Source organism: Bufo bufo, chromosome 1 (genome assembly GCF_905171765.1).
Source record: "Bufo bufo chromosome 1, aBufBuf1.1, whole genome shotgun sequence".
Classification (NCBI taxonomy): domain Eukaryota; kingdom Metazoa; phylum Chordata; class Amphibia; order Anura; family Bufonidae; genus Bufo; species Bufo bufo.
In genome coordinates, this window is record NC_053389.1 from 673735532 (window position 1) to 673758922 (window position 23391).

Below are 23391 nucleotides of genomic sequence, written 5' to 3' on the forward strand. Positions count from 1 at the left end.
CCTCTGCTAGTGAGCAGGCAATTGCCGGGAGGGAACGCTTTCTTCCCGACAATCACCTGCATGATCTAATCGTGTAATATTAGCCATAGATAAATATTAGCAATTCAGCTACAGACAATACATTTGTAAGTGACTAATTACTGCATGTAAACAATGTGCACATAACTTTTAAACCCTTAAGGACACAGCCTTATTTCACCTTAGGACCAGGCAAATCTGACCAGTGTCACTTTAAGTGCTGATAACTTTAAAACGCTTTGACTTATCCAGGCCATTCTGAGATAGTTTTTTCATCACATATTGTACTTCATGACACTGGTAAAATGAAGCCCAAAAAATTATTATTTTTGCACAAAAAAATACCTAATTTACCAAAAATTTGGAAAAATTAGCAAATTTCAAAGTTTCAGTTTCTCTACCTATGTAATACATAGTAACACCCCCATATGTCTACTTCATGTTTGAATTATTTTGGGAATGATATTTTATTTTTTGGGGATGTTACAAGACTTAGAAGTTTATAAATTTTTCAGAAATTTACAAAAACCCAATTTCTAGGGACCACTACAGGTCTGAAGTCACTTTGCGAGGCTTACATAATAGAAACTGCCCAAAAATGACCCCATTCTATAAACTACACCCCTCAAGGTATTCAAAACTGATTTTACAAACCTCGTTAACCCTTTAGGTGTTGCACAAGAGTTATTGGCAAATGGGGATGAAATTAGAGAATTTCATTTTTTTGCCTAATTTTCCATTTTAACCCATTTTTTCCACTAACAAAGCAAGGGTTAACAGCCAAACAAGACTGTATCTTTATTTCCCTGACTCTGCTGTTTACAGAAACACCCCATATGTGGCCGTAAACTACTGTACGGGCACACAATAGGGCGTAGAGTGAAAGGTGCACCGCTTGGTTTTTGGAGGGCTGATTTTGCTGGACTGGTTTTTTGACACCATGTCCCATTTGAAGCCCCCCTGATGCACCCCTAGAGTAGAAACTCCATAAAAGTGACCCCATTTAAGAAACTACACCCCTCAAAGTATTCAAAACTGATTTTACAAACTTTGTTAACCCATTAGGGTTCACAAGATTTAATGGAAAATAGAGATACAATTTCAAAATTTGACTTTTTTGGCAGATTTTCCATTTTAATATTTTTTTCCAGTTACAAAGCAAGGGTTAACAGCCAAACAAAACTCATTATTTATGGCCCTGATTCAGTAGTTTACAGAAACACCCCATATGTGGTCGTAAACTGCTGTACGGGCACACGGCAGGGCGCAGAAGGAAAGGAATGCCATACGGTTTTTGGAAGGCAGATTTTGCTGGACTGGTTTTTTTGACACCATGTCCCATTTGAAGCCCCCCTGATGCACCCCTAGAGTAGAAACTCCAAAAAAGTGACCCCATTTTAGAAACTACAGGATAGGGTGGCAGTTTTGTTGGTACTAGTTTAGGGTACATATGATTTTTGGTTGCTCTATATTACACTTTTTGTGAGGCAAGACAACAAGAAATAGATTTTTTGGCACCGTTTTTTTTTTTTTGTTATTTACAACATTCATCTGACAGGTTAGATCATGTGGTAATTTTATAGAGCAGGTTGTCACGGACGCGGCGATACCTAATATGTATACAATTTTTTTATTTATGTAAGTTTTACACAATGATTCCATTTTTAAAACAAAAAAAATGTTTTAGTGTCTCCATAGTCTAAGAGCCATAGTTTTTTCAGTTTTTGGGTGATTATCTTAAGTAGGGTCTCATTTCTTTTGGGATGAGATGACGGTTTGATTGGCACTATTTTGGGGTGCATATGACTTTTTGATCGCTTGCTATTACACTTTTTGTGACGTAAGATGACCAAAAATTGCTTTTTTTACACGTTTTTTTTTTTTTTTTACGGTTGTCATCTGAGGGGTTAGGTCATGTGATATTTTTATAGAGCCAGTCGATACGGACGCGGCGATACCTAATATGTATACTTTTTTTATTTATGTAAGTTTTACACAATGATTTCATTTTTGAAACAAAAAAAACATGTTTTAGTGTTTCCATAGTCTAAGAGCCATAGTTTTTTCAATTTTTGGCTGATTATATTGGGTAGGGTATGATTTTTGCGGGATGAGATGACGGTTTGATTGGCACTATTTTGGCGTACATGCGACTTTTTTTATCACTTTTATTACCTTTTTTGGGAAGTAAGGTGGGCAAAATTTCAATTTCATCATAGTTTTTTATTTTTTATTTTTATGGCGTTCACCGTTCAGGTAAAGTAACATGACCGTTTTATAGATCAGGTCGTTACGGACGCGGCGATACCAAACATGTGTAGGGAATTTTATTTTTTTCATTTTTAATCAGTGATAAATGTGTTTTTTGATTTTTACATTTTTTTCACTTTTTTTACTTTTTTTTTGACCCAGACCCACTTGGTTCTTGAAGATCCAGTGGGTCTGATGTCTGTATAATACAGTACAGTACACTATATAGTGTTTTGTACTGTATTTTACTTATACTTTGTCTGAAGCACAGATCTGTTCAGCACCATGGACAGCAGGATGCCTGAGAAGGCGTCCTGTTGCCATGGGAACCTTCCCCGTCTGCTCAGTTGTGGCCACAACTGCGCAGACGGGGAAGGGTAAGGAGGGGGGCTGTCTGAGCTCCCTGAGCTGTTAACCTTTTCCATACAGCGGTCCGTATGGACCGCGGTATGGAAAGGGTTAAACGGCTGACATCGCATCACAGATGTCAGCCGTTTATACCAGGGTGTCAGCAATGTGCTGACACCCTGGTTTACCCACTGTACATCAACGATTATTCAAGGGGAGGCGGGCGGGGGATCGACCGCCCGCAACCCCCCCCCCTGAACATCCCGCCGCCATCAAATCATTCAGGGGTGCAGGGGGGGGGGGTGAAACATATATAGTTTAGGCATACTACAGTTTCTGATCGACCGCGGGGATCAGAAACTGCAAAAAGCGCAGCAAACCGCAGGTCTGAATTGACCTGCGGTTTGTTGCGATCGCCGACATGGGGCGATCGCAACAGGCACCTCGGCTAAATGCCCCCCCCCCCCCCGGGCATTTAGCCGAGGTGCCTGCTCAATGATTTGAGCAGGCACCTTGTTCCAATCACAGCCGGCCAGGCGGCAGTGATCAGAAATACACAGGGCTTACATGTACGCCCTGTGTCCTTAAGTACCAGGACACAAGGGCGTACCGGGTTAAAGATCAGAAAACCCCTTTATCTCTTAAATAATCTCAAATGGCAGGTGCACTATAAAGGGGCTTTCCGGTCCAGGAACACAAACTCATACACAAGGAACCAGGGAACTGCTTGGTCTGATTTTTTTTATTTACCCTGTATAGTAATTTGGTAGTAATCTCAGACAGCATAGCAACAGGTGGGTAAATTGTTTTATCTTATCTGCTTAAAAAAACATGCACATATTCTACAGTAGGATAGATTAGAAAGTTCAAGTATTTCCAATATCGTATTACTTTAGCTATTAGTGTGTATCATTGGAAACCTCCTTAGAGGGTGCTTTCACATGTAGGTTTTTGCTGGCATTTTTCAGTACTCGTGTTTAAGTAACATTCTATGCACCTTTTGTTTTTTGGTGCATTTTCTATACTAAAAACTCCAGCTCGAAATATTAGCTGAAGGTGTATGGGAGAAATGAAACCCAAGACACACAAGCTTTTTGTTGCTACTGGCATAGTATTTTTACTCTTTCTGACTTCTGTTAAAAATTGCAGCATACTGTAGCTCTTTTCGTTCTTTCATGTGTTTTCACATCCCCTTTTCTCTAGGGGAAAAATGTAATGAAGAAAACACTTGTGAGAAAAAACACTGTTTGCAAAAATTCTACAAAACGCAACAAAAACATGTGTGCATTTGTTCTGGTGTTTTTACAGCCCAGAAAATACACACCAGTGTAAATTCATGTGTGTAAAGACCCTAAGATTGGATAACTTTTAGCTACGACAGCAACGTTATGGTTCTTGCATTTTGTTCCCCAAACATTGAAATATCAGAAACTAACTAGCTTCATGTTGGTTTTACCACTCTATAGTACACAAAAATATTCAGTAGAAGGTTAAAAAAACAGATGCTTTACCTGAGGGTAATATGCCTTGGAATTCAAATATGAATATTGTGTACCAGTATCATAAAAGTTCACATTTCAAGCACGGTCAGTATTTGTAAGCCAAAACCTGGAGTGCGTCCAAAACACAGAAGGGGCGCAAATATTTTCTTTATACTTTTTTCTCTGTAGATTCCACTTCTGGAGGAAATTTATAATGAGAGGGATTCTTGCTAGTGATAGCTGAGCTCTTGTACATGGCTGTCTCGGGCAGCCCCATAGAGTTGAATGGAGCAGCATGTTTGCGTGACCATCATAGGTGGAAATGAGCTTCTCTTTGGGCTAGTTTCACATCTGTAACAGCCTTCTAGCAGGCTGTTTCTGCAGATCTGGCATTGCCGAATATTACTGTAATGCCTTCCAGATCCATTAACTATAATGGGGTGCAGCGGAGATCTGTCCGCACCCGAAAAACGTGTTGAGAATCGGCCAGACAAAAACCGCTGTGCAGCAGTTTCTGTCCGGCCAATTCCTGGCATTCTATGCCAGGCTGTATCGCTTATGTGAAAGTAGCCTTAGAATACACATATATTTGGCCATTTGCAAATGTGACACTTTTGTCTAGAAATGTTACTCAAGTTTTTACATTCCACCCCCCTACTGGAGTAAGATTATACCTTTTTTGTGACTTTTTAATGTTAAATCTAGAGTGAAACTAATTAACATAGCTAATCACACCCACTTTTTAAAACTGTATTGAGTAGGTTAAAAATGCAAAATGTCACAAGTAACCTCAAAAAATCCTAAAGCCCTATTTGTTACAACTTTTTGAGGCCAGAATTCTGGACTGCAGGGCTTGATAAATTAGCCTCTGTTTTTGGCTTATGAATACTGGTGTAAATTACTGACAAAGTAATGACCTTATAAAAGTGGTCTTACATATGCTATGATATCTAGAAAGTAGGGATTTAAGGGAAGGATATTGAATTCAATTATTTAGAATTTTTATTTTACAGATCTTAATTGAAAAATGAAAAAAATTATATTGCTGTAAACTCCATGCGAAAGAGAATTACTACACTTGACACTTTCGACCACATAAGGTACTTGACCATACAATACAGCATATACACATTTCCAAAAAGCTTACCGGTATTTTTGCTAGTACATTTAACCTCATAAGCATCTACGTGGCCAGTAGCAAATATTATAGCAAAAGCAACTGAGATCCCACCGACATCGCCAGGAAGAACATCTGAACCATATATACAAGTTACCTGTAATTCTGTGCCACCATAACTGCAGTGTGAGGTGGACATGTTGGCAGGATGAAGAATGGCTGCACCAGACCTCTACAGTGTCCAGTGCAGCCATTTCTCACTGCACTGTTATCAAGACTATTCCATCAAGAGAATATCAATGTTTGTGTCAGTGGCCTGAAGACCATAAGGGACTGTCCATCATGTCCACAATGGCACAGGCAGCCCATCGAGTGACGCACCAGTCAAAAAACTACATTGTGTGATTTAGTACATAGTACGCCCCAGGGTTCAGCACTGTAGCAGCCAGATATACTCAAGGATGTATGATTTTTGCCCAGAAAAACGTCAGACAAGGTGGTTAAGGTACCCCAGAAACACACGTCTTGCCCTTTGTATCTGTTTCAATGCTTGCAGACTACATTCAACTACCCAAGGTGGGCGTGTATGAGTATGTATTGGTGTGTGATGACTTCAGGATGGCCAGAAGCATACCCGGTAGCGAAGACAACAGCAAAGAAGATTATGGCCGAAGTTGTATGCATGTATGGGGTACCAGAGGTGTTCACTTCACAGATGAAGTGATACAGGACATGATGAAGGTTTTGGGTGTAGGACAGGCCGTACATGCTTCGTACCATCCACAAAGCAGCGATAGGGTAGGAAAAAAGGAACTGAACGGGACACTAAAGTTAAAGATTCAAAAAGCCATGAACAGAGTGCCTTCTGGTAGCCCTCTTTCCAGTAAGGTATACCCCTAACCGTAAGACAGGCCTTAGTCCCTAAAAGGTCCTTTTTGGGTCAGCCCCTAGGAGAGGATTGCATTTCCCACAGCAGCTCCAGATGCAACATGGCTGTCTGACAGATTATGTGATCAGTTTGCACAAGTATTTGACTAAAATACACTCTCGAGTTTTTGCTTCACTTCCAGATCTTGATAAAGTACCAGAAACCCACCCATTTGTATCTGGTGATTGGGTGGTGGTAAAAAGACACTTTAGAAAAGTACTCAAACCCTGTTATGATGGTCCATTCCAAGTGTTGCTGACCACAAGCACATCAGTGAAGCTCAAAGGAAAGCCTAATTGGATCTACGCCAGTCATTGCAAGAAAATGTTGAGTCTTGTGTGCTGTTGTTCCCCCTTGTGTGACTGCTGATCCTGACTCAAAGAATATGTATTTCAAATGAGATAGTAAAAATAGGTTTCGTAGCTGTGAAAAAGTTGTGTAAAAGGAAGTACTAAGCTGTTACAGCCTGATACTTCCAGTCCAGTGACCCATGGATAGTATTGCCCAAAGATTCCCAGTATTAATAGTTTTTATGTTCACAATAATCGAGAAGCCACCACTTAACATCGCCCCCAAATATTTAGTTTTCGGGATAGGTGAGAATCTGACTTCCCATTGTATAAGTCCATTACAAGGGAGTCTATCCAATATGGATAGGTTGTCTCCAAAGTGGTGAAACAACCAACAGGTACAATGGGACAGATTGTAGAACCCACTTAGATTAGGGACAGCGTTAGGCCAATTGAAATGGCTTCAAAGGGGGGGGGGGGACTGATAGAGATGTGGTTATCATTCTTGATTAAGTAAGATGGCCCCCATATCCTCCAGCTCTCAGCTAACGCCTTATTCACTTAAGTTCCAAAAGGACCCTCCTCCCTGATGTGTCAAATTTGAGGTATGCTGTACTACTGTTAGCGTGAAGCCATTACAATATGTTTACAAGGTTTGCATACCAGAGTTAGTAAAACAATGAGCAGATGCCAAGTGTTTGATGCCATCTCTTTTCTTATTATTGTATTTTCGCCAATGAAACAATGCCACGAGCTTCAGGGGGGATGCCCCCTCTGATGTACATATAAACTGCTTCACTTCCTTGAATAAAGGAGAATTTGCTTTGACTCCAGTGTGTGTCAGTTATTTTCTTCTGTGCATGTAAAACCCTTGGATTACTATTAATTTGGAGCAGTAGAGCAAACATAATCAGCCCTGATGGAGGGAATCTTCAACAGGAGTGTCAGTGGGATGAAGCTCTGTAGTGGGTCACTTTGCATGCTTTTGGGCAACCCATAGGTCATTGTAGTATCACCCAGCAAGGCCTTGATAAAATCACTAGTGGGCAGATGGTGGGAACCAATGCTGTTCTAGAATAGTGGGCTGAGATACTCCTAGCAGCAGGAAGGGACATCTTTGGAAGTACTGTTCGGGCTGCTGTTAAAGCACTGTGGCTGAGCTTGTTGTCAGCCCAAGAAGGAGTCAGTGCTGGGGTTGTAAGATATGTCAGCCTGGAGGGGAGTCAGTATGATATGGGTTGTGGGAACCCAGGGTGAGGCTACAGCTGGACCTAACAGGGGCTGTGGGATGCATCAGCCTGGTAGGGATTGATGACTAGCAAAATACTAGAGATTGGCTACCCTGAGACCAATAATGTTGCCTGGATGGTTCTGGGCATAACTATTGTGAATGGGGCACATGTGGGCATTACTGCTGCTAATGGGGAAAGTGGATATTACTACTGTGATTGGCACAGTGTGGACATAACTACTGTGTGGTGGCCAAAAGGGGGAATAATTGCTATGTGGTGACATTAAGAGGATTGTGTGGGATTGGGTGTGTATAGTTTTATTTTGGGCGGAGTTAGAGACGTGGCCTAGTATGAAAAAAATCCCTGCAGTGTCCTGTGCCACATATATTGTCTCTCTTTTTTACTGTTTTATTCTGAATCATCTCATAGTTAGCTATGAATGATTGCCATATTACAAATGACATGGATGACATTGTTTTTGATGCTTTGAATATTGAATATCATGAACAATCAATATGGTATTGCAGATATCTATACAGGAAATGACACAGTGCACAGTGATTGCATTATACAGTATAAACATGTAACAGCTTGTCTTACTTCACTGAAAATCCTGTGTCCAAGTGTTGATTTTCATTTGAAGAAGATGATGTATTTTCTCCTCCAGCAGTTGCCTCAAATTGCCATATATCACTGCCCTGTGTACTTGGTGATTGAGGGAAGGCCAGCAAGGATTTCATCAAGGCAGAAGACACCTGGTTGCTTATAGAATAGATTTTGCTGCAGTTTTCTGATATCTGGCTGTTGTCGATTGATGGTGTGGAGGTCAGTGGATAGCTCCTTGATCTTTGGCTTGGAGTCTTGAAAGGTAAGGGCTCAGTGAGCTCCGTATGTGAAAAGTGGTGATATGGTTCATTACCGGTACTGCTAGTTCGTCTTGTACTCAACAATTTTGGCTGAGAGTGTGACTCTTGATTTTCATTCTTGTCCACAGGAGAAACTATCACAGGATCGCTAATTTCTGTAATTTGACTTTCAACGGAGTTAACAGTGACCTTATTGAATGAAACAGTCACACATTCTACTTCTAGTTCCTTGGTAGGAGACTTTTCATGCGGGACTAGATTTCGAGCACTGGGCCTATCACTCCCCTTTGTTGCTGGCTGTGGTGTACTAAAAGTTTCAAATGAACTTATTCTCTGTTTGATTGATGATGCCCTATTGGAAATTTGAGGTCTAAAACTGTTACTAGTTTCCCTGGGTTTCACAAGAGAAGTGCTGTCTGATGTTCTCTCTACATTCTTAGAGGCTCTTAAGCTCTGACGAAACCAAGCTGGCTTGGGTGCCACTGGTGGAGCTTTCTTCAAGTTCCCTACTTCTTCATTTCTGCACGTCTGTGAACCACAGTCCCCACCCTGAGTTTGTTGCTGTCCACGCTCTATTTGAGCAGCAGCTGAACTATCCACTCCTGTTCTAATGCTTCCATGCAGATCCATTAGGCTGTGGTCTTCAGATAATATGGGACTGAATAAATTTTTAATACAATCAGATATCCTGACCCAAGGATCTTCTGCAGTTGTATCAAGACTGTAGTCAACACGTGCCTGCCGTCTCAATAATGGCTTGTGATGTGATATAATAGGATTTCCTATGAAATATGAGGAAAATTAGCTGTATAATTATGTTAAGCACACTATTCTAGACACATAGATGATGGTGTAACCTTTTAATTAAAATATCATGTCAACCTGTGTAAAATCATATTTGCACCTAGGTTTGGAATAAAAAATAAATAAATCCTCCTGAATGTTGAAATATACTGTGAGACTGTAGAAAATAGAGATTGTAGTATTTAAAGGGAACCTGTCACCGGGATTTTGTGTATAGAGCTGAGGACATGGGTTGCTAGATGGCCGCTAGCACATCCGCAATACCCAGTCCCCATAGCTCTGTGTGCTTTTATTGTGTCAAAAAACCCGATTTGATACATATGCAAATTAACCTGAGATGAGTCCTGTACGTGAGATGAGTCACGGACAGGACTCATCTCAGGTTAATTTGCATATGTATCGAATTGTTTTTTTTACACAATAAAAGCACACAGAGCTTTGGGGACTGGATATTGCGGATGTGCTAGCGGCCATCAAGCAACCCATGTCCTCAGCTCTTTACCCAAAATCCAGGTGACAGGTTTCCTTTAAAAGGGTTGTCCCATGAAGACAACTTATCCTGTATCCTGTGAATAAGGGATAAGTGTCTGATCATTGGGGGTCAAACTGCTGGGGCCTCCCTCTGATCTTGATAACCCGGTCCTTTCTCCCCAAGTTTGAAAGGAGTGTCAGTCACCCATGCGAGCTACCACTCCATTCAGCTCTATGGGGCTGCTGGAGATAGCCAGACATTTGTGCTCGGGTCTCCCACAGTCCCAGTGAGTTGAATGGAGAAGCAGACTTCCCCTCCATTCAAACATTAATCACAAGCCCCCTTGATTTCTTGTGATTGGCGGGGCTCCCGTGGTCTGACCTCCACTGATCAGATACATCCCTTATCCTGTGGATAGGGGCTAATCTTAAATGGCTTACAGTATACAGTACTGGTTTAGGCTTTATCTATCTACTGTATGTATGTATATATCTCATATCTATCATCTCTCTATCATCATCTAATTATTTATCTATCATCTACCTATGTTATATCTATTTATCTAATATGTATCTATATAATCTATCTATCTATCTATCTATCTATCTATCTATCTATCTATCTATCTATCTATCTATCTATCTATCTATCTATCTATCTATCTATCTATCGTGACACAGTGAGAGGTTTGGTCTGGGAAAACAGGTATTTTCCTCCCAGCATGTGCTGCTAGGCTGATTTACAGCCAGGTGAGGTCAAATACTGGACCAGATTTTAACCGCCTCACGTCCGCCCATAGGATATAAACGTCCTATGGGTGGACGTCTATTTCTGACAGCACGTTTTAAAACGTCCTGTCAGAAATAGCAGCTGCACGCTAATCGTGCAGCTGCTGATCGGGTTGCCCGCTGTCAGTGACAGCAGGGCAACCCTAAGACAAGGCAGGGACAGTGCCCAGGTGTCCCTGCCTTCACGATCGCTGCAGACACAGCGCTCACCGAGCGCTGTGTCTGCAGAGCAGGAAGAGCTGTGCGCTTCCTGTTCCGGCCCGGCGGTCATGTGACCGCCGGGACCGGAGAGTGCAGGAGCTGTGTGAGGTCTCTCAGAGACCTCAATCAGCCCTGCACTGAGGCTGTACAGCGCTGGATTGCTGCTGTACAGCCTCTATAGGGGTGCATTTGTCCTGTAACTGGGGCTACTATCTCAGGAGAAATCAACTGTGAAAAAAAAAAGAAAAAGTGAAGCAAATGTCCCCCAGAGGTCTTGTATGACCTTATGGGGGACGAAAAGTGTAAAAAAAAAAATAAAAAAAATAAAGGGTTGAAAAAATAAAATAAAATAAAGTTTCACATGTAAAAAAAAAAAAAGTTCCCAAGTTAGGAATAAAAAAAAAATAATTAAAATAGAAAAAATAAAGTAAAATAGACATATTTAGTATTGCCGCGTCCGTAAAAACCAGCTCTATAAAAATATCACATGACCTAACCCCTCAGATGAACACCGTAAAAAATAAATAAAAAAAACTGTGTCAAAACAAGCAATTTTTGTCACCTTGCATCACAAAAGGTGCAACACCAAGTGATCAAAAACGCGTATGTCCCACAAAATGGTACCAATAAAACCGTCACCTCATCCCGCAAAAAATGAGCCCCTACATAAGAAAATCTCTCAAAAAATAAAAAAACTATAGCTCTCAGAACATGGACACATTAAAACATAATTTTTTGGTTTCAAAAATGCTATTATTGTGTAAAACTTTAATAAATGAGAAAAAGTATACATATTAGGTATCGCCACGTCCGTAACAATCTGCTCTATAAAAATGTCACTTGACTGAACCCCTAAGGTGAACGCTGTAAAAATAAATAAATAGAAACTGTGCTAAAACAACCAATTTTTTGGTCACCTTGCCCCATAAAGTGTTATATTGAATGATCAAAAAATCATATGTACCCAAAAATAGTACTAATAAAACTGGCACCTTATCCCCTAGTTTCCAAAATGGGGTCACTTCTTGGGAGTTTCTACTGTAAGGGTGCATCAGGGGGCTTCAAATGGGACATGGCATCTAAAAACCATGTGGAGTTCCTTTCCTTCTGCGCCCTGCCGTGTGCCCATACAGCAGTTTACGACCACATGTGGGGTGTTTCTGTAAACCGCAGAATCTGGGTAATAAATATTGAGTTTTGTTTGGCTGTTAACCATCGATGTGTTAGAGAAAAAAATTGATTAAAATGGAAAATCTGCCAAAAAAGTGAAATTTAAAAATTTGATCTCCATTTTCCTTTAATTCTTGTGGAACGCCTAAAGGGTTAACAAAGTTTGTAAAATCGGTTTTGAATACCTTGAGGGGTGTAGTTTCTACAATGGGGTCATTTATGGGGGTATCCACTATGTAGGCCCCACAAAGTGACTTCAGATCTGAACTGGTCCTTATAAAGTGGGTTTTGGCAATTTTCTTAAAAATTTGAAGAATTGCTTCTAAACTTCTAAGCCTTCTAACGTCCTAAAAAAAATAAAATGACATTTCCAAAATGATGCCAACATAAAGTAGACATATGGGGAATGTTGAATAATAAATATTTTATGAGGTATCACTTTCTGTTTTAAAAGCAGAGAAATTGAAATTTAGAAAATTGCGATTTTTTTAAATTTTTGGGTAAATTTGGGATTTTTTCATAAATAAAGGTGAAATATTTTGACTCAAATTTATGACTATCATGAAGTACAATGTGTCACGAGAAAACAATCTCTGAATGACTTGTATAAATAAAGGCGTTCCAAAGTTATTACCACATAAAGTGAGATATGTCCGTTTTGCAAAATTTGGCCTGGTCAGGAAGGGGGCAAAGGGCCCAGATGGGAAGTGGTTAAATGCTGGTTTGGGTTTTGGCAGCAGCTGGCTGTCCTTAAATAGGCAGCTGGGCTCAGAAGCCATGTCTCTGTGTTTGGATCTGGGAGCCTTGTGTCTGGATGAAGGCTTGCTACCTGTTTGGCATGAAAACAGGTTGGTGCTGCTATCAGCAAGGACTCTTTGATGCAGAATTGCCGCATGGTGTGAATTACCACCAACACCACAAGGTGACTTTTTGTTTGAATATGACTGCTTGTTTTGTCACTTGCCTAAAGTGTAAATAAAACACTGAGCTGTTTGATCCAAAGAACTTGTTGTTGCCTCTATACTGCGTCCGCTAATCCTGTCTACCAGAGCGAGTCCCCACAATTGGTGGTGGATGCGGGCAAGAGCAGCGAGGCTGGCGTGAACGCCAATATTTTTGGTTTCTGCATTTTTCAGTCATGGTTCTATGTCGTACATTAAACCAGCTGTATTACAATCAGTGCCCCATGACAAAATGAAGGCTGTTGTGAAGGCCCTCATGGAGGCTAATCTGCAGCAGCGAGAGACAAACGTGCAGCAACGCGAGGCTAATAAGCAGCAGCAGGAGACTAACCAGTTGCTGCTACAACATGTGATAACTTTGCAGACAGCAGGAGCAACCCCGAGCATTTACGATGTCCATAAAGCAGTCCATGCGTGATTCCTAAGATGACCCCTACAGACGACATCAAAACCTACCTGGCGATGTACGAGAAAGTGGCCATTAGGCAAAAGATACCCCGTGATCAGTGGGCTGAGGTCGTCGCTCCATTCCTGGCATCCGATTCCCAGAGGGTGTATTTCGACTTGCCGGACGATCAAGTGGCAAAAAGAGTGAGATTTTGGCAAGACTGGGGGTGAATGTGTTGGTCCGTGCCCAGCGGGTACATCAGTGGGGGTTTAAGCCGGCTGAGCCTGCAAAAACCCAGTATTATGACTTACTCCACCTCTTGCAAAAGTGGCTACAGCCTGATGTGCTGAGTCCCCTGGCTATAGACTATTGGACTATTAGCTGATATGTTCTGGAGGGCTTTGCCATACCCTCTCCAGCACTGGATCGGTCAGGTGTCTTCTGGCAATGCCCTTGAGATGGTGGACCTGGTGGAATGCTATGAAGCTACCAAGAATCTAAAGGAGGGTTCTGTCTGGAGGGGGGTCGGCAAACCCCGGAAATCTCCACCCCAGGCCTGGAGATTTGAGCCGATAAAACCCGTCCAGAATGTACCCACGGCGGACCTAGCTCCGATAGTCTGCTGGCGGTGTCAGGAACCTGGCCATATAAGGGCTGACTGTCCCTATCGGGTTGAGCCCATGGACACTAACTATGGCTACCGTCAGTCGCCATATGCCAGGAGGCTGTGTGTAACTGGTACCCCAGAGTCTCTATATCACTTGTGCCAGATGGAAGTGGGAGACACTACGGCCAAGGCTCTGCTGGACTCAGTGAGTCTTGTGACCCTAGTAAGGGCTACCCTGGTGCGGTCCACTGAGTATACTGGCAGGAAAGTCGGGGTGATGTGCATCCACGGAGACCTAAAAGACTACCCCACCGTGCTGGTGTCTCTAACCACGGTGGCCGGTAGATGGACCCACGAGGTGGCTGTCGCCACAAATCTACATTATGAACTCATAATAGGGAGAGACTTCCTGGTCTTCCCGGCACTGTGGCCTGCTATGAGAGTGACTGATAGCCATGAGACAGGGGTAACCCTAGCAGAGTGGCCTGGCTCAGGGGGTAAACCAGAACCCTGGGAACCTGATACCGAAGGGCCAGAGGTAGGGGTAACCGCCACTTCGGTGGAAGAGGGTGAGACAGCCCCACTAAGTGTGATGGTGGGAGACGTGGAGGACTTGCCACCGGGTCCTGAATTGGCAGACCTCAATGTCTCCGGGGATAATTTTGGTACCGCCCAACGTCGGGACCCAACACTATCCCGCGCCTGGGAAAATGGATTAATAGTAGATGGTGAACCACAACAACCTGGAGCAGAGTCAGTGTTTCCCCGTTTTGTAGTTCAGCAAGATATGTTGTATCGGGTAAACCAACTGCAGGTTGAGCCTATTGAAGAGTTGGTGGTCCCCAAGACTTATCACAAGCTTGTGTTAGATCTTGCCTACCAACACGTTCTCAGGGGTCACCTGGTGCTATAGAAAACTCAGATTCGTATTCTACAGCTATTTTACTGGCCCAGCATATTCAAAGAAGTAGAAGAGTTTTGTAAGTCTTGCCTGACCAGTCTTGCCTGACCTGCCAGATAACTAGCCCCCAGCCACATATCCATAGTCACCTAGTACCTCTCCCGATTATCGAAGTACTGTTTGACCGAATAGCTATAGACCTCATAGGCCCAGTACCGAAGTCCGCCAGAGGGCATCAACACATCTTAGTCATTCTAGACTACGCCACTCGGTACCCAGAGGCGGTGCCACTGCGACATACCTCGGCCAAACTCATAGCAAAGGAGTTAATGGTGATGTTTTTCCGAGTAGGACCACCTAAAGAGGTTCTGACTGACCAAGGGACCCCTCTTATGTCCAAGGTGATGAGGGAACTCTGTAAGTTGCTGCACATAAAACAACTACGGACGTCCGTTTACCATCCTCAAACGGACGGTCTGGTAGAATGGTTTAACTAAACATTAAAAAATATGTTGAAAAAGGTAGTGTCTAAAGATGGGAAGGACTGGGACCTCCTTCTGCCCTATTTCATGTTCGCAGTGCGAGAGGTACCCCAGGCCTCTACGGGGTTCTTGCCCTTCGAACTGCTATATGGCAGACACCCTCACGGTCTCTTGGACATGGCCAAAGAAACGTGGGAACAACAACCCACTCCGCATAAAAGTGTAATTGAGTATGTTACCCAGATGCAAGATCGGATAGAGACAGTGTTGCCTCTTGTTAGGAAGCATATGGAGGCAGCTCAGCGAGCCCAGAGTTGGGTCTATAATCGGCAGGCTTGGGTTCGGATCTTTAATCCGGGTGGTCGGGTTTTGGTTCTGGTGCTGACCGTGGACAGTAAGTTGCTGGCTAGGTGGCAGGGGCCCTACGAGGTACTCAAGAAAATCGGAAATGTAAACTACAAGGTACACCAGCCAGGGCGGCAAAAGCCAGAACAGTACTGGCAGGTGCCCTTAACGGAGGCTGCCAAAGAGAAAACTGCCTTCATCACGCCTGAGGGGCTGTATCAATATAAGGTCTTACTCTTTGGTCTGCATGGCGCCCCCGCCACTTTTCAGCGACTAATAGACATTGTGCTTTGTTCACATCGTCGGTACACTTCGGCTTACCTGGATGATATCGTCATCCACAGTACCGACTGTCGGCCCTGTGCGGGTCCCCAGTTTTGGTGACGCCCGACTTCAAAAGGGAGAAAATTCCGCCTGGTGACAGACCACTCCCCTCTCAAGTGGATGAGCCAGGCCAAGAACAGAAATGCCCAGGTCACCCGATGGTTTCTTTCCCTACAAAACTTAAAGTTTCGGTGGAACACAGGGCAGGCTGGTTACAGGGAAACGCGGATGCCCTGTCCCGGGTACACTGTTTGGCGTGTGTTCACACAGTGAAAGGTTTGGTCTGAGAAAACAGGTATTTTCCTCCCAGCATGTGCTGCTGGGCTGATTTACAGCTAGGTGAGGTCAAATACCGGACCGGATTTTAAATGCCGGTCCGGGTTTTGGCAGCAGCTGGCTGTCCTTAAATAGGCAGCTGGGCTCAGAAGCCATGTCTCTGTGTTGGGATCTGGGAGCCTTGTATCTGAATGAAGGCTTGCTACCTGTTTTGCATGAAAACAGGTTGGTGCTGCTATCAGCAAGGACTCTGAGGCAGAATTGCCGCATGGTGTGAATTACCACCAACACCACAAGGTCACTTTTTGTTTGAATATGACTGCTTGTTTTGTCACTTGCCTAAAGTGTGAATAAAACACTGAACTGTTTAATCCAAAGAACTTGTTGTTGCCTCTATACTGCGTCCGCTAATCCTGTTTACCAGAGCGAGTCCCCACACGATCTAATATATATCTGTCTAATATATATCTATCTACAGTATCTATCTATCTACAGTATCTATTTATCTATCTGTCTATCTATCTATCTGCCTGTCTATGTCTACCTATTTACAAGTCACATATCATTTAAAAAGTTATTGCTATCCTTTACCAATATCACCCCCAATAATATAGCTGTAATTCACGTAACTGAGGCGTGTCTATAGAGGGGCAGAGGTAGCAGTCGCACACAGGCCTAAGAAGGGCAGTAATGCTTTGCAGGAGCTCATATGTTACCATCAGGTTTCTCAGAAAAATAATGAATATATAGAGGTCAATTTATATAGATTCATGCAATTAATCTGATCAGGATGATCTTTACATTCTCTACACCGTAAGTTAAAAATGAAAAGCCCTGATATCTATAACGGCAAGCTATAACAAAACTTAGACTTGATTAGCCAACATTCAGAAGTTCTGAATCATTTAGGCTTTTGACATGGAAGTGTCTTAGGCTACTTTCACACTAGCATTTTTGCTGGATCCGGCATTTTGGTGCATTCCGTTCTGTTCAGTTCAGTTTTGTCCCCATTGACAATGAACGGGGACAAAACGGAAGCGTTTTTTCCCGGTATTGAGCCCATATGACGAAACTCCATACCGGAAAACTTAAACGCTTGTGTCAAAGTACCATTATTCAGAAATGAATTGACTATAGTTGATGTACACAGTATAAAGGCTTAGTAAATCACATTGTATATTATAATGATAAGGTGCTTTGTCATCTTAGATATGCAAATATTTCATTGCAGGACTGCAAGTACAGTATGTTCAGCACAGTGTGATGCACACAAGAGTGGGATTGTGTAGGACATCAGCCAGTGACATACCTGTGTCCGGAGACCTTCGTTCACCAGTCGTTGAGTGTGAGGATTCAGTAGAAGATACTGTTGTATCTAACACTCTGTGGGCTGTCATTTGCTGATTTCCTTTGAGCAGCAGGTTTCCTGCTTCCTGTGAAACAATATAGTCATGTCAAAAACATTATCATGAAAACCACAAGATTTTCTCAATGTGCTATGTACATTTTCTATAAGTCTCAGAAGACAGGTGGAGGTCCAGATCTGAAGGTTACATATAGAGACATAGTACTTACTGTCCACTAGTGTAAACTTTACTGTCACTGGGTAATGACACAAAGCAGCAGAAAATGCATGTCATACTAATATCTCCATCGCAATCTTTAATATTACAGTGATGGAGCCTTGCTTAGACAGAATGTCTAGACCTGCACCACATTTATCACAGGGGCTCAGGCTGGATAATAAATGTGGTGCAAGGATAGACACTTTTGTCTAGCGCTGTACCAAACATTGGTTTGCTTAGCTAAGAGAATTGTATGCCAGAATTTTGGTGCTTAATGTCACATATTAGGCTATGCCCAGACTCGGACTGGCCCACCGGGGAGGCGGGGAATTCCTCAGTGGGCCCCTGCACCATAAGATGACTACTGGCTCTCCACCATGTTAGACCCTCGCTACCGGTCCAAAAGAGAGGCATGAAAAGCGCTACCATCGAGACAGTATTTGTAGTCTGTTGGTCGCTGCCTACGTGTACCATCGTCCATCCTCATGAAGATCTAACCGGGGGACCCTCTGAGCTCATGCTCCACTGCCATGACTGCTGGAGGGAGGGGGGTGGGCAGGAGCAGCACCAGCTCCATCAGAAGCAGCAGTCTCACAGCAGCAGCAGGACATGGAGCAGAACCTGAACCAGCAGGTGGTGGCATACTTGGACTGCACCCTGCCACCCCACATCCAAGATCCCTTGGACTACTGGGCAGCCAAACTTGAATTGTAGTCGCAACTGGCAGAGTTTGCCCTGCGCAAGCTTTCCTGCTCGGCCAGTAGTGTGGCATCAGAGCGGGTGTTATGTGCGGTGGATGGCATAGTTACCCCAAAGAGAACTCGCCTTTCAACAAATGTTGAGAAACTACCTTTATAAAGATGAATCAGGCATGGATCAACCTGGATTTCCAGACACTGGTGCTTGATGCAACAGACATTTATTCTGCCCAAGTGCTGCTGCAACCTGCCTGATGCCACACTCCTGCTGCCTTTGCTGTCATCTGCTCCTACTGTGATCTGCCACCATCTTGTGCTGTTACTGCCACTGCTGTGGCCCCCACCTCCCTACTCTGTTCTGGTGCCACTATTGTGACTCTTGATGCTGTTGCCATCCTCACCATTCCATTCCGGTGCCACTATTTTGACTCTTCATGCTGTTGCCCCCTCACCACTCAGGTTACAGGGACACTAATGTCCTTGTTTGGCCGTATTGACATCACCGTTTATTTTTACGTTGTTCTGATTTGTCAGAAGAACATAAAAATAACAAAAAAATGGGTCCTGTTCTTTGCGCGTCCATAAGGCCTCTTTCAGACGGTCAGTATCTTGCATCAGGATCTGATCATGATTAGTGATGATCGGCATAGGCAATATTAGTTTTTCACAATATATATATATTTTTTTGCATAATATTAGCATTAAATTAGCGAATTCTAGAATTCGTGATCTTTAGTCATTATTTTCGCGATTGCGCAAATCGGCACTAATGATGCGCATATTTTTGTGCAATACATGCAACTTCACATTTTATCAGGTGTGAGTAGATATTACTGATTGGTGCACTAAGTATTGTTGTGACATCACAGCACTATGTCTGTAGCATGTATGTATGGACAGCAGAGAAACAGTAATTCCTATCACACTACCTAACACCCTGCACTGGAACCTATCAGCTACACTATATCACTATCTAACCTACACTGACTATCTCCCACTGACTATTATATATATGAGCTAACTAACTATCTAATGTAATTGGATAAGGAATAGGATCCAGATAAAAGCACAGAGCACAGCAATGACACTGCTCTCTCTCTCTCAGAACTTTAAAAAACTGTAGTAAATTGCTGCTGGGGAGTTTTTTTTATTTAGTAAGGGGTAGACAACTTTCCTATTGGTTGCTAGAGATGTTGCTAATCTCTGACAAAGATATTGCAGCCTTCTCATTGGCTCACAAGCAAGAAGGGAGGTTACTGATGAAAAAAAATCTAGAATATTCGCGATTACGAATATATAGCACTATATTCTGCATCTTCGCGAATTCTCGAAGTGCCAATATTCGCGATCAACACTTATAATGATTTGGAAGCCAAAAGCAGGAGTGCATCCAAAACACAGAAGACATGCAAATATTTCCATCACATGTTATCTCTGTTTTGGACCCTCTCCTGTTTTTGCTTTATGAATACTGATCAAATACTGAAGCAAAAAAATGACCAAATACTGACCGGGTGATAGAGACCATTAAAGTACTGCATGCAGAACTTCTTTTCCATCTGAATAAAACCGATTTCAGTGAACCGTTGTCCGTCAAAAAAATAGGACAGGTCATATTTTTTGGACGGACAGGAAACACGGATCACGGATGCGGCTGCAAAACGGAGCATTTTCCGATTTTTCCACGGACCCATTGAAAGTCAATGGGTCCGCGAAAAGAAACGGAAAACGGCCCAACGGCCACGGATGCACACAACGGTCGTGTGCATGAGGCCTAAGGCTGAGTTCAGTTATTTGGTCAGTTATTTCCATCACTTATTGTGAGCCAAATTCAGTAGCCAAGCATACTCTCAGATTAGGTATCATGAATAGATCTGCACCTGTTCTGTGGTTTTGACCCTGCTTTGGCCTGACAATAACTAATGAGAATAACTGACCAAATAAGTGGAGTGTAAACTAAGCCTAATAGTGACGCACAGTCATTCTACAGGTAACAGACGGGATTCAAAGGCTTGTGTTGACAGTTGGCACTGTCACAACATGGATTAAAAGAACCTTTTTTCCTCCATTACTTCATTGGCACTTCCTTCATGTCCTTATTTTGTTCCACTAAAGAGTCTTTGGGACACAGCTGCGTCAGGGGCGCACAGCATATATATATTTTTTTGCTTTACTGAAAGTTGCTGTATGCTTTTCTTTTCTTTAGCTAGGGTTTAGCTAGGACTGTTGGTGGTCAGCACAATGATGCTCACGTCCATATATGTGACCTGTAACTGTTTCGCTACCAGAAAGGACTAGCTATGCATGTTGCTGCAATGATGTACTGTACACCGAGATACATTCTCCTTAAAGTTTAACTGCAGGCTGGGATAGACCTAATTTAATGCGCTTTCTTTGAGAAATTCGGCGAAGTGGACAAATCGAATTTTTGAAAACTTTGCTCATCTCTAATTCTCAATATTTCTTGCTTGTTGTCAGTCTTGTTTCCATTAAGTGGTTTGAAACCCTTTCTTATCAGGTCCTACTTTTACAGAGTTTTGCAGTATGTATCAGTGCAGGTAAGTAGTGATGGCCGAACATCTGCCAGGACGGTTTGCGAATGCGATCGCGCGAACGCGATCAAAATGTTCGCGAACCGCAAGTTTGTGGCGGGTCCCATTCATTTTAATGTCAGGAGACCCTGAAAAACCTTCAGTTCATATTTGCAGCCAATAAATAATTACTAGAAGTGCACAAATAGTCCCACAACATGGACAGTGACATACCAGATGTATTATTTCCATTCATTATTTTTTTCAATGCGAAAAATCGGCAATATAATTTTCGCGTACGCGCATGCGCACACCAGTTATAATTATTTTTTCCAATACCGTTTGTCACTGTGTGTAGCAGAGGGAACGCAGCAAAACCGCAAACAAACGCTGCTGTACCTAAATGCACTATAAAGAAAGTATATTATTGGTATATAACACCCCACTTCTATCAGTTTTTTTGGGGGGCGACTGGTATATCACACCCGTTATAATAATTTTTTCCAATACCGTTCGCAGTGAACTTTCGAGTTCTCCTCAGTGTCCCGTAAATCCCGCGCCTGTGCTGTCCCGTTTAGTATTCGGCGCAGGTGCAGTAAGTGAAGGACGCGCTCCTGCTGCCGGCTTCCTCACTGCGCCTGTGCCGAAGGAAGGAAGCCAGCAGCAGGAGCGCATCCTTCACTAAATACTAAACTGGACGGCGCAGGCATGGGATTTACGGGACGATAAGGAGAACTCGAAAGCCAATCAACTGGACCAGGGGAGCACCCAGGAATTTTGTTTAGGGGGGGTCCGAAAGGCAAAAAAATGTGGCATGTGTAGTGTGCTGTGCTAATTGAATTTTTCAAAGCCCCCTTTATATTTAAAAATGCAGGGAAAGGGTGTAGTGTGTTGCGCTGATTCTTTAATTGGGGATTCTAAAAGCCCTGCAGGGAAATAACAATGCGGCAAATTTTTTGGGTCCCGCCCATTATTAAAAGCCCCTACTACATATAATAGGCCACTCCCAACAAACACTGTACAGCTGACATTCTATAGTTGCGGCCTGTCTCTACACATCATATGGAGAGAGGGGGAGGTCTGTCCTGGCTGCACTGCCTGCTTCACATTATACAATAACCAGCCGACTACAGCCAGGAAGCTCCTCCGCTCTCCTCCCTCCCCTGATCCTGCTCAATGCCTGTGGTTCCCCCCCACCATCTGCCACCTGCCCGTGGCCTGCTGCCCCCTTTCGTTGTCCTCACCCAGCTCTGAATCCTCCTTCTGCAAATGGCAGGAGGAGGAGCCGGAGCATCTCCTCTCCTACATAGCGCCCCATACCTCTTACATCCAGTGATGTCACCTTTGTTGTAGACGTTCTCTTTCCTCATCTTCTCCATTCAGACCAGACCGCCATTATGATTTTTCAGCCATCTCCCGTCTCTGCAGAGATTGACAAACAGACATTAGTTTCCCACAATTCCATCATCTTCACATCTTCTGAACACCCTTTCCTGCCACCCCCAATACTGTGCCCGCTGTGCCCCCAATACTATACTGCAGAAACAGTCCCCCTGGAAATACTACTGCCACACAGATAGTGCCCCCCTCAACAATTATTGGCACACAGTGCTCTAAAAAAATAACTGCGCCCAGACACTAATAGTATAAAGATAATGTCCCCCAAAAATTATTGTGCTAAGCTGATACTGTGGCAGGGTGCCCCCCAAAGTAACAGGGCTCCCCAAAATAGAAATAATTCTCTGCCAGAGCACACTTAGTAGTAATAATGCCCCTATAGTGCCCATAGTAGTAATCATGTTCCTCATAGCCCCCCAGTATTAGCAAAGCTCCGCATAATACCTCCTAGTACTAATAATTCTCCCTACAATATGACAGTACATGAAATACCCCTGCTTAGTGCCCGCTGTTGAGCTAATGTCCCCATAATGTATGCCAGTATAAAATACCCCTATATAGTGCCCCAGTAAATGCCCTCATAGTGCTCCTCTCCCCCTTCCCCATAGTGTCCCCCATAATATGCCAGAAAAAAATGCCCCTTCTAAGTGCCACCATATGCCCCAATAGTGCTCCACTCCCCCATAGTGCCGCTCTCCCCTATAGTGCCTACCATAATGTGCCAGTAAAAAAATGCCCCCTTAGTGCCACCAGATGCCATAATGCCCCCATAATGTGCCAATAAGAATAAAGGCCCCTTTAGAGCCCCCACTTCCCCTTAGTGCCCCCAAATAATGCCCCTATAGTGCCACCAGATGCCCCATAGTGCCGTTCTCCCCTATAGTGCCCCCCATAATGTGTAAAAAAAAAAAAGCCCCTTTAGAGCCCCCATAGTGCTCCTCTCCCCCAT

At 43.2% G+C, this 23391-nt stretch overlaps 1 protein-coding gene across 2 annotated transcripts in view; it reads right to left on the minus strand.

The window, feature by feature from the left end:
• The window catches only part of IL16 (interleukin 16), a 145375-nt gene that overhangs the window by 17724 nt on the left and 104260 nt on the right, over nucleotides 1-23391 (minus strand). For both annotated transcript variants that reach the window (XM_040414077.1, XM_040414076.1), the window contains 2 exons: nucleotides 17560-17683; nucleotides 8265-9312 (listed from right to left, as the gene is read on the minus strand). In XM_040414077.1, the coding sequence (XP_040270011.1) occupies nucleotides 8265-9312; nucleotides 17560-17683 (1172 nt within the window). The remainder of the gene's footprint in view (nucleotides 1-8264; nucleotides 9313-17559; nucleotides 17684-23391) is intronic.